The sequence below is a fragment of the Lathamus discolor genome, chromosome 17 (genome assembly GCF_037157495.1).
Source record: "Lathamus discolor isolate bLatDis1 chromosome 17, bLatDis1.hap1, whole genome shotgun sequence".
Lineage (NCBI taxonomy): Eukaryota > Metazoa > Chordata > Aves > Psittaciformes > Psittacidae > Lathamus > Lathamus discolor.
In genome coordinates, this window is record NC_088900.1 from 825,684 (window position 1) to 847,033 (window position 21,350).

The window sequence follows — 21,350 nt, forward strand, 5'->3', positions numbered from 1 at the left end:
ACAGTGATCTACCAGGTTTGATGCTCAATGTTTGTAGATTACAATTAAGTAGAAAGAAGCTCTTTCCTGCAAACAGCGTGAGATGGAAAGGTGTGCTTGGTGTTCAATGATACTTGCTCAGTTAGCTTTAAAAGCTTTGTCACCCTATTCTCCCCTTGTTTCCACACTGACCTAAAAGTCAGTTTTTCTCTGCTCTCGTAATGAGAGCCCTTTCATTTTACTTTTTGAAGTATTATTCACTCTACCAACTCTCCTTCCCAGAGCTGCTTGGCAGTTGTATCATTATTTCTCCTAAGCCAGCTTTCGTTTGGTTTGCTAGAGAAGGGGGAGGGCACGTCGTCTCCTTTGTGCCTTTGTTCTGGCAATTACTCTTGTGCTCAGTTAATTGGGAGCCTTTGTGTTTCTGGGCTCCTCCCATCTGACTGTTTCTAGTGGTCCTTTTAGGAATGTCACCAATGCATTCTCCATTAGAGTTTTAATCTCTTTCTTCAGATTCAATTTCAATAGCAGCAGATGAAGTGGGTGAAGCCTCAGAAGGATGTGAAAGTTGGCAACTGAAAGCCCAAGTTAGCTGTGCTGTCCTCAGGAGGCCATTCACTGTGCAGGCCCCACCTCTTTAATCTCTGTTCACTAGTTGTGCTTCCCTCCCTTTGTACTTCCTCCACTTTTAATATTATCTAGAACAGGGAGCTAGCTCTTTCCTCTCTTCCCTCAGCACCATTTGTGCTTCCCAGTCCCTTGACTACTGGTTGTTGTTACCCCCTCTGTGCAATCTGTCTTCCTTGGTGTCTCCTTTCTCACTGCTGCGACTTCTGCATGCTCTGTAACCTTTCTTTTACCTATGTCCCTCTTCTGTTTGACAACATGCAGCTTTACTGTTGGTTTTGCCTCTTGTAAAAAGCATGGCTGATTTTACTGCACTAAAATAGAACTGTTGGTAGCATTCTGGCCTGGTTTGAGTAGATCGTAAACTTCTTATTGCTTTAAGACTGTCAGCTTAGCTTATTTTGTTAACTTCAAGTCTCGATTCTGTGTGATCTTTCTTATCATAAGTGTGTTTTCTACCTGATAGCAGAATCTTCTGTATCATGCCTGTTTTCACCTCTGCTGCAGTGGTTTTGCTCTGTACAGTGAATGAATGATTTCAAAAAGACGGAATGAACTTCCTTTGTTGTGACAGCGCTGACAAGAGCAGCCGCTTCCTCAGCCTCCTTCCCTGGAGCTGTCACTTCCAGGTATGTGGAATCCAAAGCTGTGTGTTATGGTGCATATTCACAGTCCCGCTTAATTGCTTCATACGTCTCTCTGTTCCCTGCTGCTCTTCCTGCTGAGAAGCTCTTCCTGCAGGATCATTTTCAGATGCTGCTTATGAATAAGAACTGTCATCTCTGGGCATGACACAGGAGCAATTCTGCAACAGAGTCAGTGATAGATGTGTTTGTGCTGAATAACTCCTATTTTTCATTAGGATCTGGGACTCTGCAGGCTATGGAATGATTTCCAATGTTAGTGACTCAGAGGGAACACTGTATTTGTAGGCATTCTCTTTGGTCTTTCTTTTAAAATCACTGGCATAATTCAGTTGGGTGTTTTGCTCTGTAAAGCTTACTAGAGCCATCAATTATTCATGAATTGCCATATATTTTGTACTGGATGGTAATAACTGTAGTTGGGGAAAAGCAAACTAAAGCAGTGTCAGTTCATGTATAGGGGCTACCCAAGAAGATGCTTCTATTGATGCAAGCGGTGGCTGCCCGTTATCAAGGTGATACTGGTTGGATGTGCAGTTCTCCAGAGAATCCACTGCAGCTTTCACAGGGCAAGTGCCACCCTGACTCTGGTGTAAATCATGGGTATCATCTCTTGTACTAAAGCAAGTTCTGACACTTGAGTAGGAGTGAGCAGGCACTGGTAGGCTTTAGCCTGACAGAAATGGCAGGGCCTCCAGCTTGATTTCATGCATTCAAGCACTACAGTCCTAAACTCAGTTACATTTTAGAACTCAATAGTGGGATGTGGTGGGGTTTCTGCTGGATGTGTTACTGCTGCTGGAGCACAGAGTGCATTTATGTCCATCATAGGGAGATTCCTCTTTGGTTTTGTTACCATTCGACATTGGAATGCAGTGGTTCAGTAGTTTCCCACGAATACATTGAGAATGTGCTCATCCAGTCAGGAATATTCCTCCATTATAAATCACAAGCGGCGAAGGCTTGGTCACAGTCTAGCTTCCCAGGAGCACAATATACAAAAATACAAGAATATAGGAGTTTGAGCTCTTTTCTTCTTGTTCTGACTTAGAAATGCTTGAGCAAGGGACAATAAAGTTAAGCATATGAAAGACACAATCACTTGATCGTGAAACCATTGGCTGCCGAATTCAGTGCTGCTGTGAAGAGATACACTTGTTTTGACTAACCTGTGGTTTAGACCAAATTTTGAAGAAGCAACAATCTGGCAAGGTAAACACGTTGGAGGGATGGGACAATACTAAAGGCTGCTGGGCTCTTCAGCTTGCTAGAAGCTGCCTGATCAGGCAGTGATTCCTATCACCATGATGGGTCTCAATGTACCGGAGTTCTGAGGGTGCAGGTTCTGCAGCAACTGAGGGACAACCACATTTAAGGGTCTATCACTTAGTTCCTTGCTCTCTAAGCTCTATGTCTTGGTAGAATGGTATTTACCATGTAGGAAATCACTCTAAGTGAGGGGAAAATGGTCTTTCTGAATTAGTAGTAATCATTACAGGAGATAGAAGGCACAAGATGTTTTCTTGGCAGCATTAGGATTTTTATCAACTTTTCGATTGGGTTAATTTGAAGTGACAGCTGGTTGGTGTTTTTAAAGGGATTGGAATATAGGTCCATCAATCTGAAATCAAGCAATGTAAACGCATCTGCAGTAGTTACCTTAAAATATCCTGCTCCTGTGGTTGCAAAGTGGCAGTTAACAGAGGAACAGCAGCCCTTGGAGAGGCAGGAGATGGATCCAGGAAAGTGGGATGTTCTGGAAAGTGCAATTCATGAAGTTGTCCAGGTCTTAGCTGTCATATGCTGAGTCTGACTCTCCAGCCCTGAAATGAGTGGTAAAATAGAAGGGATTTCAGCCTCATCACAGAAAAGAGAGCTTGTGTATCGCCTTGTCTTTGAAACTTGGGAACTTACCTAGGGTTCTTCTTAGCCTGGAAGAAGAATTATTGCCCAAATCTGGAAATATACATAATTGTTACTTCCCAATGTCACTGCATCAGTATCCTATTCCCAGCTTGAGGCTTGTCCTCCTTTCTACAGACTACATAGGCTGCTGTCTCACTGATGGAGACAACTCCTTTATGGCCCTTCTGGCTGTGCTGGGTGTACAAGTGACACTTGACAGCTGCTAAGAGGAGAGGAGTCTGAAATTTGGGATAAAGCTGTTATCTGACATAGCACCACTGCCCTCTCAGCAGTGAAAGGGCAGGAGCCTCACCTCAGGAGCATCTTTGTCCCTGCAGAAGTAGCTCTTAATTAAATGTAGGTCACAGCACAGCGACCACACTGGTGGTGGAGCTGCTTAGTTGTGGCTGTATCTTAGGCAGGCAGTTTAACCTCTTTTCAACCCCCCAAAATGGCCTTAATGTGTTCTTAATCCAGCTGTGAAATTCTGCCTTGCTGAAAGCTGGAGTTTTGCCTTTCCAGGATCAGAGCTCAAACTAGAGTATTGGTGTCCATAAGCCTGTGGATGAAAAGGAGCCAAACAGAAGTAAACAGACCTTTGGGTCAGTATGTATCATTTCTCATCCTGCATGCACATGGAAGTTGGCCTGGCATGCTGAACTGTATAAACAGATTATCCCCTAAACTAAATAGCCTGTTGCAATCGACTGCATGATTACAGATGTAGCTTTAGATGGGTTGGGAAACTTAAGAGCAAGCTGGAGAGCTGTAAGACAAATTCATCCATATAACCGCTCATACTATGCAAGAAATCATATCCAAATTGAGCTCTGTAACACATAGGAGTCTATTTTTAAGCCTGACTTGGCATCTTGAAATGCTCTGGTGAATGAACAAATGCTGATGGACTGCCATCAGTGTTGTATAGAAATAAGTGTAATTAGGGAGAAACAAATAAATAATAAAGAAGCCTAACTACATTTAGCACTTCCTTTATTGTCAGCAGTAGGATGTATATTCCCTTAACAGATTTAGCAACTGCACTGGTAGGTGGTGATTTGTATTGCTGCCAACATCATTCACTTAGATGAGGATGATCTTGATGGGTGTTTGCAATTGTTCTCCAGAGGCAGCTTCTCCAACAATTATAAGACAATCCCAGTTGGATTAAATGAGTCAGTTGTGTGCAATAGCATTAGGAGTGTCTTACCAGATCTCAGACAGCTCATCTTGTTTGTCCACTCTGCCCCACTGTATGAAATGGCCATGCTGTTGTGTATGTTTTCCCATGGTGTCTTACATCCACCATGTAGAAGGCAATAGCTGCTTTCCCAGATGGAGACCTACCTACTTGTTGTGCGTTTAGGCTTGGGAACAACAGGAATCATCTGCCAGCAATGCTGCTTCCAAGTGCTGCTGACTGCTGAACTGGAGCAGAGGAGGGGCCCTGAACTGGTAAGTGTTCTTAGGAAAGCTTGGGATTAAACCAACTGATGTAATTTTCAGTACAAGTCTGTTCTCTGCTGGCCTGAGACATGCAGGCTTTGTCTGTGCTTTGTTTCTGTTGCAGATCATGCAGTGGGAAAGATGCAGCTGCTTATGATGGGTGTCACTGAACAGTCTTTTGGCACCTGCCTTGCTATGCCTGCTCAACGAACTGGTTTCTGGAGGAGAAAGGGGGTTCACACCAACTGTGTAGTCTTTTGTGTCCAGCTGCAGGCTGGGCTTTCCCCTTAGCCATATGTTGGCCTTCTGCATCATGCTTTATGCTTCTGCATCATGCCTCATGGAGGAGAGTGGGCGTGTGTATTGTTGCTCATAAATAGCATTGCCAATGTCACCTGCCTGGACTGGATGTACTCCCCAGTGACTTGAGCCACATCCTCCTGACAGATGTGTGTTGTAACAGAGCTGATTCTGTTCTGTCTCTTGTTAATGTAACTGTAAATACCTCAGGTGTCTGCTAAAAGCTGAGTTTAAAATAAATACTTTATATTTCCAGACCACCAATGAAGTTCCTTAATGCATCGAGCCCTGTACTACTGAGACTCGGTTACAGGCACTTAGATACTCAGCAGTGTTGCATCTTTAATGTGAATTCAGTGGTCTGAAGGCCAGGGTTAGCTTGAGTGTCCTGAAAACCAGTGTGGGACCTGAGGGAACCTGAGCCCTGCGGCTGACACTCCACTTGCAGTATTTTCATCCTCAGTCACCCCAGTTACAACAGTGTAGTGTTTCTTCTGTGATGCTGTAATGAGACCTAAGCAGTCCCATTGGATAATGGATGAGGGTAGAAAAGATCAGTCCAAAAGCTGAGCTAATGCAGCTCTCCTGCAATTACCGTGGCCTCTTTGCAGTGGTGGAATAACAAAGTCCTTGGTAATCACTGTAATAAGGTGAGAAGAGGTCTTGCTCTCTAATTGAGGCTGTCAAACCTGCACCTTGACTTTGTAACTTGAAAAGATGCTTGCAGCTTGCATTCTCCAAAGCTTTTTGAACCACATGCTCTCAAGCTTAATTTCTGTTGAAAGCAGGTTCTTCCTTGAAAAGATCTTCTTTCACTTAATGTGCTGCTAAATTGTCTCAAAGCTATTTCATCTATTTGTTAAGACTCTTCATGCTCAGTCCAGTTCATCACTATGATGGGGGAAAACCATGCTTTCACCCATAACTATCACTGATGCAAAGAGACAGTGATGTCTGCTTTCACCCCTGCTCTTCCTCCAGCCAGACCAGGCTTCCAAGCTTTGTCAGATCCTTAAGTGAGCTATGTGTATGCAAAACATCCCGAGGACTTGAATAGAGGAGTGAGAACAGCGTCTGATATGAGCTCTGTGAGAGGAAAAAGGCAGAATCTTATCTCGGAGCTGTTAAAGAGTGAACAGAGGTCAAGACCTAAGGTCATGCTGGGCAGACATCTCACAGCAAAGGTGAGCAGTGGGGCTCGGTTTGCAATTTAATCAAGCTCTTGGACTTCTTCTTACTGAAAGCTCTGGAATATCGATTATGGTCACTAAATTCTGGGTACATGGGCACACTTGAAGGAAGAGGTGGAGTGAGAAGGCATGGGAGCTGGGAGCTGATTCCCTGCTGATCCAGCCTTCTCACAGTGCCTGTGGGTAACCTGGTTGGCTGCCTGGCAAGGAACTCAGCTCCAGTCCCCTGGCAGGTGACCAGGCCCGGCTTGGGGCTGTCAAATCCATCTGGATCTCTCCATATGCTGCTGGAACAGATGTGATTTCAGGGGGCCTGTTGAGTCAAGCCATTAAGCTTTTGTCAAGCCATTAAGCTTTTGTCAAACCAAGCTTAAGTCAAATCATTACGCTAAACAGACAGGGTCAGTGTATCCTGCAGTGCTGGAAATGCAAAGAGTAAGGAAACATGTAAAATGAGGCTTCTCTTGTTTGTTTTACAGTTGTAACATGTCAAGACTCCTAAAGCGAAGTCACAGGCTTTAAATAAAGTCACAAACAGAGATGTGTAAACACTTTTCAGTGCTGTTAAATGATATCCTGCATGTGGTGGTGGTGGTGGTCTATGTGACAGGCATGGCATCTATTCCTGTGCCACCTGCTATATCACAATAAAGGGGAAATGCTTGGTGAAGCATTAAGCACCTCTCAAAATTCAATGTTGGAGCAGTTCTGGAGTAGGTGAGTTCTTAAGCTGTTATTCACCCCACAAAGGGAAAACCCATGTTCCACTTCAAAACGTGTGCATTATCCAGGCTTGTGTAGCAGAACTTTTCCCAAAGGAACCAGGCAACTGCTTTTTCAGAAGTGGTTTGGGAATGGGGATGCTCATGAGGCCCTGTTTATCTGTGGGGGAGAAATAAGTCTTGGTCTAGTCACCAGAAACTGCTTTGCTTCAGCCGAAGACCCGTCTCTCCTATGTGAAGCACACTATGATATTGTAACTGATTCAACATCTAGGCACGTTGCTGCTGTGGTACTGAAAGTGTGGGGAACAGACATAGTAAAGCAGGATTTTTGCTGTTCTCTGAGTCACCAAACATGTATAACTGCTGCACTGGTCAGTGCACTGAGCAGTCTCTTGTGTGAGCCTGAGACTACACTGAAGTCAAAAATTGTGAAGGTGAGCCTGTGATGGAGGCTGAAGAGGAGACTCCAGCAGTCTGGGGTGCTGGAGGGAGGCACAGAGAGATGTGAAAATGAGTGCTAGGAGCCTTGGCAATGCCCCCTGCCTGAGGAAGCTGTGCTGCGAGACTAAAGACAGCACTCCAGTGTGATCAGTGAGAGCCTTGAACCTTCATCTTGATGGCGGAGCATAAAATGTGATAGACTCGTTGAAAACAACACGTCCCATGTGCAGCAGAAATAAGTGCTGACAGTACATGTCTATGTGTAAAGTGCCAACAGATTTCAGCAGTCAACAAGGAAACAGAGTGGTTATAAAAAATCTGTAACCATACCCACCTTGCTTCTCCTGTAGGAACAGCAGTGTATCTTCACCTGCTTGCATGTGCAACTGCAGGACACTGTTATTTCCAAGTTACTAAATGTGTAACTGTACATAAAACCACTGGTATATGTCCTGTGGATGCTTCTGTTCACAAACTGAATTTGCCCTCAGTTTCAGGTGGTTTCTAACTTCAGTGCTTTAGCCTTCACTGAGATGAGGATTCGTTTTCCTTTGAAAAGCATTTTTTAGCTCTCCACATGTGCCATGTCCTCATCTCCTCTGAATAAACCCAAGCTCTTTGAAGGCAAGGAAGTCTCATTGTGCATCAATGCCCAAAGGACAGGGAGTTTTCCAATCCTGTAACAGAAAAGCTTTCTCATACTCTTGTTCTATTTCTACAGCATCACTGTTCAATGTTAACCGCAGCTGACATTAAACCAATACTTTGTGAAAGCTTTTTGCTTCCATTTTCTATTTAGTTCAGTATGCAAACTGGTATCCACATCAAACATGCAGCCTGTAACATAGCTGGTGAATGTGATGTGGGACAAGGGCCAAGCTATTGGTGGTTATATGTGCAAGGAGGTTGATGGTACCCCAGTAAAACAGCCAGAAGCTGCCTCATTTACTTCCCACTGGAAAAGCTCATTTACCCATCGTGTCCCTCCCCTGTGAACCAAGATCGAGGGTGAACCATACTTTAAAGGCCACCTTTTATGTCTATTTTAGCAAGTGTTTAGTGTTAGTGGGATTTGGTGGTTTTAGGATTAGGTATCACGTGCTGACTACACTTACACTACCACTGTGCACATCATCAGTGCTGTCCTGCACTGGCTTTGGCCTGGCCAAACCTGCTTCTTCAGAAACATCTGTGTCTTTGCCCTGTGGAGGGAGCAAAAAGGCGGTATGAGAAAAGACAGGATGTCTGCTCACCCAGAAGTCTCTGAGCACAGTTCAAGAGCTGTGGTCAGCCAAACTTGCAGCAGACAGAGGCTGCCCTGAGAGACGAGGGGGGAAGAACTGAGCCGGTGCTTTGTGGAGCCCAGTCAGGGTCATCTCAGGGTATTTAAGTTCTTCCCTGAGCAGAGAACTATGAAAATGCATAAAAGTATGTGAGGAACAGTTCTATATGTGAGGAGGAGTTCTAGAAAAGCCTCGAGGGTGCCCTCTCCTCACTTACTAAGGGGTGTGTAGTTCAGGCAGTCTCTGAGGACATGACTAATGCTGAAGACACAGATTTGGTCTTTATTTCTTAGCAGGCAATAGATGTTAGAACAGAGGAAACATTCCACATGGACTCAAAGTGCAGCCACAGCCCTGATTTCAAGCCTTCTGATCACTGAGGTGGAGAGAAGCCCTCAAACACTGTCCATTTGCCTGTAGTCACAATAAGGGGAAGCACAACACGCAGGGACCCACTTGGGAAATACAAACATGCAGAAGGAAAATGTGCATCAGCCCCTGGTGCTCGAGTACACCAGGGCTCTACTGGGGAAGTCAGCCCTTCTGTCTCGCACATCACCCTTGTATCAATGTTTCAGAGCCTCCTAACGCTGTGGGATCAGTCCAGAGGCGTTTAGAGGATGCCCAACTGTGGCAAAGCCAGCAACACTTTGGAAGTGACTCCCTTTGAGGATGGCAGATGCTGCCAAGGCAAATCGCAGAGTGCCTGACCCAGCCTGCTCCCTGAAAACCATTCTCTGGCCTATTACACTGCTTTACGACAGCAAGTTGCTACACTATATTGCAGTGACTACTCATTTGCAATAAACAGAGGCTGTGTTTTACTTTTACTTTACTCTCTGGTAATAAGCAACACAAAATGGCCAATAAAACCCCTTCAGCTGGAAAATAAAGGATGTAACTGATACAGAAGGGAATGAGAATGGGAGGGAACTAAAGATTCAGGGAATTGATGCTCAAAGAGTTGGGGGAAGGGATTTTGTGCGACCCCCCCATGCTATTTAAGTTGAGCTTGAGGTCTAGAAGGTACTTGGGATGTTTTCTCTTGTGTTCTGTTTGGGATTTTCTCTAGGCTGGTAAGTAGCTATGTTAATCTAAGGTCTTCTGTTCGTTGGTTTCAATAAGTTAATGATTCTGCCAGAACAAATGTGTTGGGAAAATGGGTAGATTCGAAGAGGCTGGGATCATCCTGTGGTCTTTGGCTCCTGAAGTGGTAGTATTTGTGGTAGTATCCAAATGCTGGCAACGTTATTCAAAACTGAGGCTTCTTCTAATGAAAGTACACTCATGGGTTTAACTTTCCATTGAGTATTCTGGTGTGGACTTATGTGTTGAGAAGGTTCCATGGTCTGACACTAAGTTTTCCTGGACCAGCCCTGGAAAGTAAAACAAGCCCATGTGGTTTTGACTAGAAGGAACTACTTTTCTCTGTGCAGAAGAAACCTGGGCAGTGGTAATCTCTTAATTCCACTTAACAAAGGGTGTTTGCTTGGTTGGATTTGCTGTCATTTCGTAGGGATTCCAGCTGGAAGTTTAAACTCCATTTCTCCTTCAAGTTGAAGGAGTTGCTCTTGTCAACAGGCTGCACCTGAACTATGTTACTTGGCAGGATTAACACCAGCTACTCCTTGGAGTTGATTTCCACCTTGCCAGTTAGTAACCAAGCCTGAGTGACTGATGGGAGTCCCTGATTGGAGTACAGAGTTCAAAGCTCTGAACTGCCTTAGCTCCGCAAATACAGAGCAGCAGACAAGTGACAATTAAGAATGTACAGTAGTGCTGTTGTTACTTCTACCTTACTGATGCTCTCTGGTGTATGATACTCAGCTGCTTCTGTAAAGGGTGGCCTGTCCTGCAAGCCGACAGTGTTGCTTGCAGACAGACAGTTGTGATACCCAGTTGTTCTTTCTTGCAGGTTGAGCTGAGTGCCAACATGGGGAGCAACTTCAGTGGGCAGATGTTCTGTGTGCCTTGTGGGAGATGTCTGAAACGGGAGGAAGCAAATGAAGAGACTAGTGAGACTAAGCCAATTCTGCAGGCCTCAGGGAGACCATCGCTGTGCATTGGTACACCACCTCCCGCACCAGCCCTGCAAGTATCTAAGCAAGGCTCTGAGGAGGTGCAGTCACTGAGCCAGGATGCACAGCCATCCGCTGATGCTGTGGAGGAAAACATGGAGAGATGCTCTGCTGTGGATGCCATGGGAATGACTGAGGGGTGGGAGGCAGCCTGGGACTCCACAGGCCTCTTGGTAGCCCTTGAAGATGGGGAGACCAAAGGAGAAGCTGAAGTCCTAACCCAAGCAGGCAACCAGCAAGAGGGAGAGCAAGTGGGGAACAGGGAAGAGAAAATGAAACCTGTTCCTGGCGCTTCTGAGGTCCAGGTTGTTGCACGCACCACTCAGGATGCTGAGCTGGCTGGAACCAGAGAGCAGCCTGATGAGCAGGCAGGGGCTTGCAGTAAGGTTAGCCCAAGTGCTCTCCAAAGAAATAGTCTCCTCTTTGTTCTCAGCTTCAACGAAATCCTAAGTGAGACGGCAACAGGCCAAGACTGTGAGCCCAAACCTCCTGCAGGGACTGCAGAGAGTCTCATAGAAAGAAACTTGCCACCATGTGCTGTGTGGATGGTGGAGGAGACTGACACCTACCTTTCTGCTGAGCATGTGGAGGAGCCAGAAAGGACTAAACTTGCTGAAGTAAGTCCTCAGACAGCTGAAAGAGCTGAGCTTCCACCTCTGGTAGAGGTAGAGACAGCATCTCTCCTGCCTATGCAGGTGGCCAGGGAGACTGTGGGTGCTCTGGCAATCCCAGCAAATGGCAAGGCTGAGATGTACTCTGCTTCTGCAATGCCTTGGGAGTCCCTGCGTCCAGAGGGGGCATCTCTTGAGCCAGCAAACCAGCTGCTTAACTTCCTAGAGCAAGAGACCCAGTCTAGCATGAGAAATGCAGAGGAGATGGAGAGCTTGTGCTGTGCAGAGCCTGTGGAACAGAGCGGGGTTTTGTGCCTCCATGAACTGGAAGATGAGAACAGCAAATGTGATACAGAAACTGCAGCAAGGGAGGCAGAGCCACAGCAACAAACAGAGCTTCCAGTAGAACCAGTAACTTGTGTTCAGATACCTGTAAAGCAAGATGCTGGCTTCCTAAATGTGACCTCCTCACTGTCTGCGGAGCAGGGGAGTAGTGGAGAAAGGGAAGCTGAGAATGTTGAAGCTTGAGAGACGTGAAGACGGAACGGCCTGCTGTCATATGTGTTCAGTGGCAAGTGCATCACACTTGCCTTAAGGAATTTCAGCCACAGGAAGCAACTCAAACTGTTGAATTGGGATTTTGTAAGATGTTTTTGACTTCTGAGAGCAGTCTTGCTAAACAGATAGGTGATAGTAGTAGATATTCCATATCTTCTCCTGAATTCCAGCTGAGATGCAGTTCCAGTTCTTCCTCTTTCCAGCAGCTGTTTTTCAGGAGATCATGCCCTACTGGGAGAGTTTCACTTCAACTGTGAGTTCACAGTTGTGATGTTGGGCACTGCATTCCCCCAGTGAAGCATGATGTTTCATCTCTTAGTCTTAAGAGTCTGCGAATGGAGAAGACAAATGCTCCTTTAATACAGCCCAGTCATATGTTTCCTGTGAGGTCAAGAGTTTCTTCCTTTGCTACCTGGAAATAACCACATGTTTGAGCTACCTCCCTGCATACCCCTCGTGTGCAGCTGATAGTCCCTGGTTTGTTGTCACTATTAAACAAGGTGATGAAATGATGGTTGTTTCTTGTCACAGTGGCAGCATTAATGGAATCTATATTGCTTCTGCAGAAGTGAGAAATGCAGTCTTGGTCAGAATGCAGAAGTCAGTGTATTGCTGCTTAAATCTACTGACTTTTAACGTTTCTACCTTTGTACTACCAATAAAATATTTTAAGATCATGGCAAAACCCTACCCTGAATATGTTTTAATTGTTGGGTGTTAAAGGCAAAAGAATATGGTTGGAACCACTGTGCTCTTCTCTAAGCACTTCAAAGGAGAAATGGTGACTGTTCCTCCTTAAAACCCCTTTGAACAAACTGACTGCATGGAGTGCAGTGCCCAGATGTGCATGTGGGAGGGCACAGGGATGGCACACTGGAGTTCTTTCAGGCTTACTGTGTGCTTGAGGAACAGGACTTGAAAGGATGCTGGGGGAGGAAAAACAATACAAGACAAAGCATAACACTGCTGAATGATTTGCTTGCACAGGGCTGAAAGCTGAGGAGGTTGGGGATGAAAGTGCTTTGGTGAAGGGATAAGGTGTTTCAATACCTTGACTTTGTTCTTCCAACTGCATTTAGGCTGACAAAGTCTCCTATATGTAAGGCTTGCCAAGCAAATCTTCACTTATGAGTCTGTAAGCTGCAAGGAAAGAGGTGCCTGTAGTACATTTCTGTTCCTTTAAAGGCATCTCTAAGCTAGTGAACTGTTTGTTGCTTAGGTGGGCTATCTCTGCTGTGAAACCAAACAATGGGATGCTGGGGCCTGAAAGGAGAGAAGCTATTAAATAAACATCCTTGTGCAAAGCTGACTCAAAACTTACCTTTCTAAACTTGTCTTAATTCACGTGTTCTGCCAGAAGTCACAGTTCTCCCTGTTAATACTTGTAGCCAAGGGCTGCCCAAGCAGGGAACTGGGTGAGATAACTGCTGGTCTTTGTCCCAACCTACCCCAGGAACAAAACATCACTACAGGCAGATAGGAGGACCTAAATGCCATCAGACTTCATCAGGTTTATTCCTGCCTATGGGCTGGTGAGTTAATTCTGTTAAGCAGGGTTACAAGAAGCAGCTGTGCTACAGAAGATGTTTCTTAACCATTGGAAGTCTGGGGCATGTGGTTCCTTAGCCTGGAAACAAGGGGAAGGCAGAAACTCTCCAGTGAAGTTCATGTGATGCATCATCTGGAAGGGTTAAGTGTTGGTGTCTCTACTGTGCTGTAGAGCTCAGTGCTGGAAAGCTCTTTTCGCTCTTTGAAGAGGATGCTTCTGTCACTCTCGGTAATGTCAGCAGTGTGATGGATGAGAGGAGCCCCTGGGCAGCCCATCCACTGCATCTAGCTGCCATGTGCACTGGGAGGAAGAGACAGGTCTAGTAAGAGGGAGCAGCTTGAACTCTGTGCAATAAAAAAACCCCAAACCACAAAGACTGATGTCCTGAGCTGACTGCAGCATGCTCCTCATCACCAGTGATGCCATCTAAAAGGCTTTGTAACAGTCCTGTGGTCCAGCATTCAATCACACAACACAATCCTGAGCTGACATCTGAGCAAAGCTCTTTGTAAGGGCTGTGGTTTTGTCATTTGTCACAAAATGAAGTGTATGGCTTTTTGAGAACAGCCCTTTAAAATATGTCAGAGTAGCAGAGATGGGAAATAGCCAGTCAGCAGAGCGGATGTGATTGCTGTGACAGTAAGGTTTCCCTTCCCCTGCTTGTGTGTGTTACATTGACATCTTCTGTGGTGTCTCCCATGCAAGAGGTTTTCTGTATTGGTCCAAACAGGTGTAAGCTGGACTCTGCTATTAGAATGTCCTTAGAATTCCAATGATGCAAGGGCAAGAAATGTTATACTTTGAATCTCAGATATTCCAACCTTAGTGATGTAATGAATAACATCAACCCATGCAGAGGCTGCATGAGAGCTGCAAATGTGTGATTTCCTTCCAGTTGCGCTGTTGTACAAAGCACCAATGTCCCTAAAGGCACCAGAGTTTTTCAGCCACTGATGTGTGACAGTCTGTACGTACTGTCATCTGTGCATCTCACACGTCAAAAACAAGGATGAACTCCAGAGAGGTTTCCAATAGTCAAAAAACTGATGAACTGCTGATATATTGCATCAGCCCAATAGAGAGCATACAAAAAGGGCTTTGTAAAAGCTGTCATAAAAGCCCCCAGCCATAAAGTCACTGTGAGTGGGACAGTGCAGAGCAGATGCTGGACCATGTTAAAAGGCAAGATACAGATGCTGTTCAAGTCCCACAACTGGCTGCACACACAGAATTACCTCACCAAAAGCTCCTTTGTGTTGTCTGCATCCAGGGAATCATAGAGGCTGGGCAAAGTATAGCAACCTGAACCAAATTTGGCATCAAAGAATGTAGGTTCAAAGGGCCTTTTATGGCATCCAACCAGTGTAATCTTTCTGGCTTTTGTTCAGCTTCATTGCTGCTGGCAGTGGGTGTTCAGGATCTGCCTTTCTGCTCATGGCTCTGGGATTAGTTTGGCTTTAATGGATATTTGCTTTTGTGTTTTGCCCAGGCGACCTATTTCATGTTACAACTGGCTGCCAGGCAGTGAACACAAGCAGGGCAATACAGCAACTGTATGGCTGTTAATGGTGAGGGGGATCAGCTGGGGCTGCAGACATTAAGATAATCTGCTGTAAAACACCACTTGCACGACTCAACCAGTTGAAGACAGCACAAAGGTGGAAAGTGGGATAATTTCCCCCCCCCAACTGCTCAATATAAAGTAATACAAGAGGATGCAATGGTTTGTAAACCCAGGGACTGCTCACACCCAGCCTGAAGTACTGCTGCTGTTCTGCCTCATCACAGGCTATAAACAGAGGTCACTTTACTTGTCCATGGCTGCACTGTATTAATCATTAGCTTTGTTTTAAGTAGTCAATGCTTATTACCAAGTGACCACAATGAAGCTAATCATGTACCAAAAGCACTCAGCAAGTACAGCCATATGTTGCTTCCAATGGCTATGAAATGGCTGGGAAAATGCGAAGACAGCGTGAGGGAACTTCACAGCCTGGAACTAACATTGGGAGTCAGGGGGGAAGAAATTGAGTGTGACCACCTCCTCCTATTTAACCTAAGTGAGGGTTTGCCTTGTAGGTGTTGGGTGGTCAGTGGGTGTTGTGGAGTTGTGTTGGTAAGAAGGGGCTTTGGTTTGAGGGGTAATGCTGGTGAGGTTTTGTGCAGTCTGAGGTTGTAGTTTGATTTTTATGCTTTGGGGTCTTGGCTTTAATTCCTGCATAGTTTTGGGGCCTTTCTGAGTGCAAGTAGCTTTGTTGTTAACTTGTGTAAGTACTCAAGGCAAACCCTGCTGTTGGGTTCTCAGGAGTTCATTTTGTGCTGGGAGATGCTCTTTTGCTTTCTGGTTTGCTTGTGCCTCTTTCAGCCTTCTTTTGATGGCCTTATTAAGGAATGAACCACGTTGTGTCTTGTGAATTTTAAGTTCACATGTAACTTTTCTGCCTGCCTTGCTTCCTGCTCCCATCTACTACTGGTGGTCTGAACATTTCCTTGGCTAAAGTCCAACAAACTTGCTTTGCTATACAAGTCTGTAGTATCATGCAATCCTATTGGCACTGCAGCCACTGAAAGAGAGCAAGCAGCAGTGTCTGGTTTGACTGATGAGTAGTCTCTTCCCTCTTCCTCAGACTCTTTATGTCTTAAAGAGGGGAAGGTCTCTCTGTTTTTCCCCTGCATGTGCAATTCCACCTGTGTTTAGCTCCTGTCTGTGATCCCTGACAATGCTTTACAGCTACTCCTGTGTGAGAACTGTACAGCTAATTGCCCCAGATGGATACAGGCTAATAAATACCCATGTCTTTCAGGTGTGAAGCCATTTCTTCACTAAGAAACAAGCTCCCCACTCACCTCTAGGCAGTCTGCAGCTCGTAGCAGGTGGCAGCTTCTCCAGAAGAAGGTACTCAGTGAGGTGCTCCTTTTATCTCTGGCAATGGGAGGGATCTTTGGCAAGAACAAGAGGCCCTGTGTGCTTCCAAAAAGAGTTGTTTTTCATAAGGCCAAGGGAAAAAAGATATTGGGGACCACACGTGTGTTCTGTGATGCTTCAACATGGACTGGGGAGAACCATATTCAGTCAGCACGTATAGGAAGAACTACAAAAGGCCCTGAACTTCCTGCTCCAAAGTTGGTGTTGGATGCATCTGAGGCTGCAGCTTGGGCTGAACAGGAGACAGGAGAGCAAGCTGCACCTCTACCTGCACAAAACGGTGAGGCCCCGCTCCCTGCAACTGCTGGAGGCACACAAGATGCTGAGGCATCCCAGGACCCTGAAGCCAGGCCTAGCACAGAGGTGATGCAGCACCAGGAACACACTGAACAGACTAAGAGAGAAGCCCAGTCTGCCCGCAGAAGCTCAGAAGAGAGTAAGGCTGAAGCTGTTCTGCACTCTAATAGCAGCTGTGCACCCAGTGAGCAGCTCGGCTGTGGGGATGGTAAAGTGACACCTCTTACACAGACCATGGTGAAAGCTGAAGTCCATGTGTCTGCAGATGTCCAAGATGGACCTGGCAGGGTGCAGTCTGCTGCAGCAGAACCTGAGCCTGGTGAGGAGCAAGAGGCTGGAGGTGTGTGTGCTCCAGAGGACGCTTGTGCTGGAAAGGCTCCTAGGAAAGTGTCTGTGCAGAAGGCAGCTGACTCCCTGGCTGCTGTGCGTACCACAGAGGAGTCAGAGCTGCCTCTGGAGACTGCAGAGACAAGAGAGGGCCCAGGAAATGTGCAGAGACCTGTAGAAGAGCAGGCAGTAGAAGAAAAAGTACATTGTGCTGCTAAAGCCCCACCTGATCTGCAGTGGGAACAGGATACAGAGGGTTCTGTTACCGAAGATGTGGCAGAAAATGCTTTTGAACCAGAGCAAGCTGAAGAAATGGCCGATGACTGTGATGATGGGCAGACACCAGAGGAGCCCCCATGTTGTCTGGCAGAAACCCAGGCTGCTCTGCAGGGTAAAATCACAGCTAGCAATGGGGGAAATCCAGAGGAGCACTGAAAGAGCACATGAAACTTGGTGTGGCAACCACTGAGCAGACTGAGGGCTCGTCTGCAGGCAAGTGATGAATCCGTTGCCTTGATCCTGCAAGGACTAACATGCGACGGGTATTTGTACTCTAGAAAACTCTTTGGGCTCTAAAGCCTGCTTTGAAAAGTGATACTGAACTTAAAGCTGGTATATTGTCTTCTGCAAGTGGCAGTAACCTCTCCCTCTCTCCAGAGCAAAGCACATCTGTACGAAGTGTATTTAAGTAGCTGATTCTTCCTTTTCATGCACGTTTCCCCTGGTCAGGGCTATGCACTTCACAGTGATCCGTGTGTGACTGCACAGGGCTAAGCCTTCCCTGCCAAGCAAGGCAGACACATTAGCTACACTTGTCTGTATCCCCCACTCTGACTGTCACTACTATTTGAAACTGACTGTGGTGAAATGCTCAGTGGAAAGTGGAGTCTGTTGTGATCGGGATCAATAAATGGATGCGTTTTAACACCTCTTACCTGGAAATGTTGTCTTATTAGTGGGCACATGCTTGATGGTTTGTGCTTGTGGGATGGAGGTAAACTAGCTCAGATGGGAGGCCAATGGCAGAGAAACTTCTTGGGGTGGCTTTGCTGCATTAAGTGAACTTCAGGCCATTGCATATCCACTGCTGGTCTCTAACTATACAGCTCCTAAAGAGGGGGGAGTCTTCCTGTCAAACCTGGGCAGCTGGGTCTGAATTTACAAGGGATGTGATGCTGCAGGGAACCAGGAAAACACCATAGCCGAGTTCCTTTCCCTCCTTCAGCCCAAGCAGAGTTTCACACCAAGTGATTCTGCCAGAGCTCCTGGTGATTTCCAAGTGCAATAATGGCTTGTTTTAGACAGCTGGAAAACTACCATGCAAAGGAGAGCAAGATCTTCCCTAAGGAAACCATTTCCAGCTCTTGTGTTCCTGCACACTGCCTATACTAACAGTGTTCATAGGAGGGAACAATCATAGTTAAAGGCAAGTCAGGATATGAGGGTTTTGATAGCTGTGCCTTTCTTTAAAGGATGATTGGCTTTACTGGGTTTTATGTGCTTAATCACATCAGAAAGATAGTGTAGCCTTAAAAAGATTTCCTCTGAGTCAAAGGACCAGGCTGCCACACTGCAAGCCTGACTTGAGGCAGGCTTCCTTAATATATTCCCCCTTATGACCAAATCTGAATGGAGACACTGTTCATGGAGACGTCTCTTCCCCCATCCCTCGAATAACACGGGGCATGTTCCTTCTCGCTGACTGATCCTCAAAATCCCAAAGGCACGTACAGCAGCTGATCATGCTGACAGGCTGCCCTGGTTTGCTTGCCTCAGACAAAGCTGCTCTTAGTGTGGACATTATGCCCTCCCTCCACAGGATTTAGCTATAACAATTAGTGAATGGGCAGGTTCCTCCTTACCAATGCCAGGAGAGCCTGAGGAAGTCATGGGAAAAGAGACAATGTTAATGTGGCGCAACAGAAGCATCGCTGCTTCTCTCTAAGATATTCAGATCAGCAGCTATAATGAATTGCCAAGTGTTTTCAAAGGGCTGGTGTTATCATCTGCTCTCTGGTTTGTGGTTGCTGGGAAAATCAATGGCTGGTTGACAGCGTGGCAGGAAGAGCAGAAAGCACTGGCATGTTCAAGAAAAGAATCACAGATGAAGCAGAGAGAAAGGGACATGAATTCTTCTTAAGCTGGGGAAGAGCTAAATGCCAGAAAGGAAGAAATTGAGGGACAGGCAAGGCAAAGAGCAGGTGGATGTCTGTTTGCATATATTCATGGCAAAAGATCATGGAAGGGATGGCAATCACATTGAGGAGTCTCAGGTGACATTCAGTCACAGACAACTCGGAGCAAAGATCTCTCTCTGATTCTGGCAGAAGAGCGTTTCTGCGTTCTCACAGTGAAGAATTGCTGCAGAATAAGCTTGTCTCTGCATTTTATGCGTCTGATTTTGTAAATGCCTTTCTCATCAGGAGAAAGGGGTTATTCAGCAGCTCTTATTCCCCTGAGGCTGGGGGTATCAGCCATGATAAAATGGGTAATTACATGACCCTGTGGCTGATGCACAAATGGTGACAGGGATCAATTCTCACCCCAAATGGTTTTATGCAGAATAATGGTGCAGGTTAGAGTTCCATAAACATTATCCCTAAACCCAAGCGTCATTCAGACTGATTGCTGTACAGCTGCTAATCTATTGGCCTACATCATGAGCTGTTAGGTTAGTTTGTGTGAACAAATGTGCATTTCAATTCTACCTGAATTTAGTATTTAAGTCAAATTAGCAAATCTGGGAAATGAACCTGCACAGGAATCATGGACTTTCTGCTCGCGCTCTCAAAACAGAGTAATCCTGCCTTGTAGAAGGGAATCATTTTCCATCAGATATAATACTGCAGGCATTTGGGGCAAGAGGTTCTTGTATGCCCTTACACCCATCTGAAGGTTTGCAGTGTATGATGTTCCTTGCTAAGTGAGACAGTAGTAGCACTTCCTCTTACAACAGTTCTGATGTTTCCCTTGAGCACAAACTTCTGGGTTTTTGAGATGTGCCTCACATTCTATAAAGCCAAGCTTTCATCTCCAGATGTCCTGGTTTGCATTGTCCTGGGTTAACCTCTCCAAGTTACACAGGGAAGATTCTTCCTTGGTAATTCTAATGGCAGGTATCAGGAGAGACTCCACCTCATTTCTTGATATTTGCACTGACTCTAATGTCAAAACTGATGTTTTTGCCCTTTTAATCTTGTAAATATTTGGGTGAAACGCTACATATCTCACTGCCCTTGGAATGAAAGCTGCTTGTCTCCTGATGATTTCCTTGCAAGCCTTTTAACACTTATTGGGCTTGCTGTATTCCAACTGCTGACAACAAAGGTACAAGGCCACACCTTCAAATGTGACTCCAGTATGAATAGGACTTAAGTTGTGAAAGCACTTGAATGCTTTTAAAGTCCTACTCCTTCCCTTAGAACAGGGAAAGACCATTCTGTAACAGCAGAACAATTGTAGCACACGCCATCTACAAGCCGTCTGTGACTCCACTTTGTAAGCATTAAACCCTCTTTGGCTGACTCATCTTTTTGGGTAAATCCTAATTGGAGACGGTGTTAGCAGCGCAGTGGTGTGACTGTAACCCAGCTCCGTTCCCAGGCTCTAGGCTGCCCTCTTAAGATGAGAAGCAGCAAATTCTTTGACTGGTAAATTGACTGTAAATCACTGCAGACAAGCACAAAGTCGCATTATACCCCCCATACTTGGCCTACAGACAGCGTGGATTCTAATAGCGGGTTGGCTTCTGAAAGTCTTAGCTCCTGACGCTGAGAATCTCTGCTTTTCTCTGTATCAATCAGGTTTTCTGTCATTCAGCAGGAAACCTTGAAAATACTCTTGAGAAAGTGAAAACCCAGGAAGTCTGAGGAGCCCAGCTCCTGCTCCCTACTTGTGCTGTAAGGACTCCATATGTTTCTCTTCCTTTCGAAGCACTGTGGTAAATAGTCATCACCATCTTAATCACAGGAGCCTGTTTCTCCTGACCTGTTTAAACTGCTTACACAGCTTAGGAAGAAGGTCAGGTTTTGGTCAATACAAACCATACCTGTATCGCTGTAGGTATTGTCCCTTCCTGGCTTTCAGAAACAAAGTCTTTTCCTTGCTTCCTTCCTCCCTGCTCTCTCCACAACATGTAAGAAACCCAGGTTTAAAGGCCCCAGATCTGGCAGTGATCTGACAGCCGAAACTAACCGTGATGTGAAAGTCAGACAAAAGGCAGTCAAAACCCCTTCCTGAAAGAAATGGCATCACAAAGTCTCCAGCAGCTCTGCCTCCTGTGCCGCAGGGTGCAGGCAACCAGCAACACCTCTCAGCAGATGACAAGCAACTAAGATCTGTTCCTGAGGGTGAGAAACGTGTACTTGCCTATGATCTGAGGTGTAACCGGTAAGATACAGGCTATTTTTCCCATAGCCTGCTGTGTAGCTGCTGCTCAGTCCATAATCAGGGTTGTTATCGTCA

At 45.8% G+C, this 21,350-nt stretch overlaps 1 protein-coding gene and 2 long non-coding RNA genes across 4 annotated transcripts; all 3 read left to right on the top strand.

Annotated features, from left to right (window-relative positions):
- The first annotated feature begins 533 nt into the window (after positions 1–533).
- On the top strand, positions 534–4,830 carry LOC136023152 (uncharacterized). 2 transcript variants are annotated; one of them, XR_010616495.1, is made up of 3 exons: positions 534–1,235; positions 4,469–4,610; positions 4,726–4,830. It is a non-coding gene; the product is annotated as an uncharacterized LOC136023152 (long non-coding RNA). The 2 variants fall into 2 exon arrangements; XR_010616494.1 differs by having other exon boundaries at positions 4,522–4,610.
- Positions 4,831–9,563: 4,733 nt separating this feature from the next.
- LOC136023030 (uncharacterized) lies at positions 9,564–12,484 on the top strand. Its single transcript, XM_065697070.1, has 2 exons — positions 9,564–9,616; positions 10,456–12,484. Exon 2 carries the CDS (start codon positions 10,474–10,476, stop codon positions 11,755–11,757), a length of 1,284 nt encoding a protein of 427 aa, XP_065553142.1. The 5' UTR covers positions 9,564–9,616; positions 10,456–10,473; the 3' UTR covers positions 11,758–12,484.
- Positions 12,485–15,341: 2,857 nt separating this feature from the next.
- LOC136023041 (uncharacterized) lies at positions 15,342–18,059 on the top strand. The gene is made up of 2 exons (XR_010616445.1): positions 15,342–15,452; positions 16,141–18,059. It is a non-coding gene; the product is annotated as an uncharacterized LOC136023041 (long non-coding RNA).
- Positions 18,060–21,350: the final 3,291 nt, after the last annotated feature.

Coding starts and splice junctions, on each gene's coding strand:
- LOC136023030 (XM_065697070.1), top strand. CDS start 10,474: ATGGGGAGCAACTTCAGTGGGCAGATGTTCTGTGTGCCTTGTGGGAGA.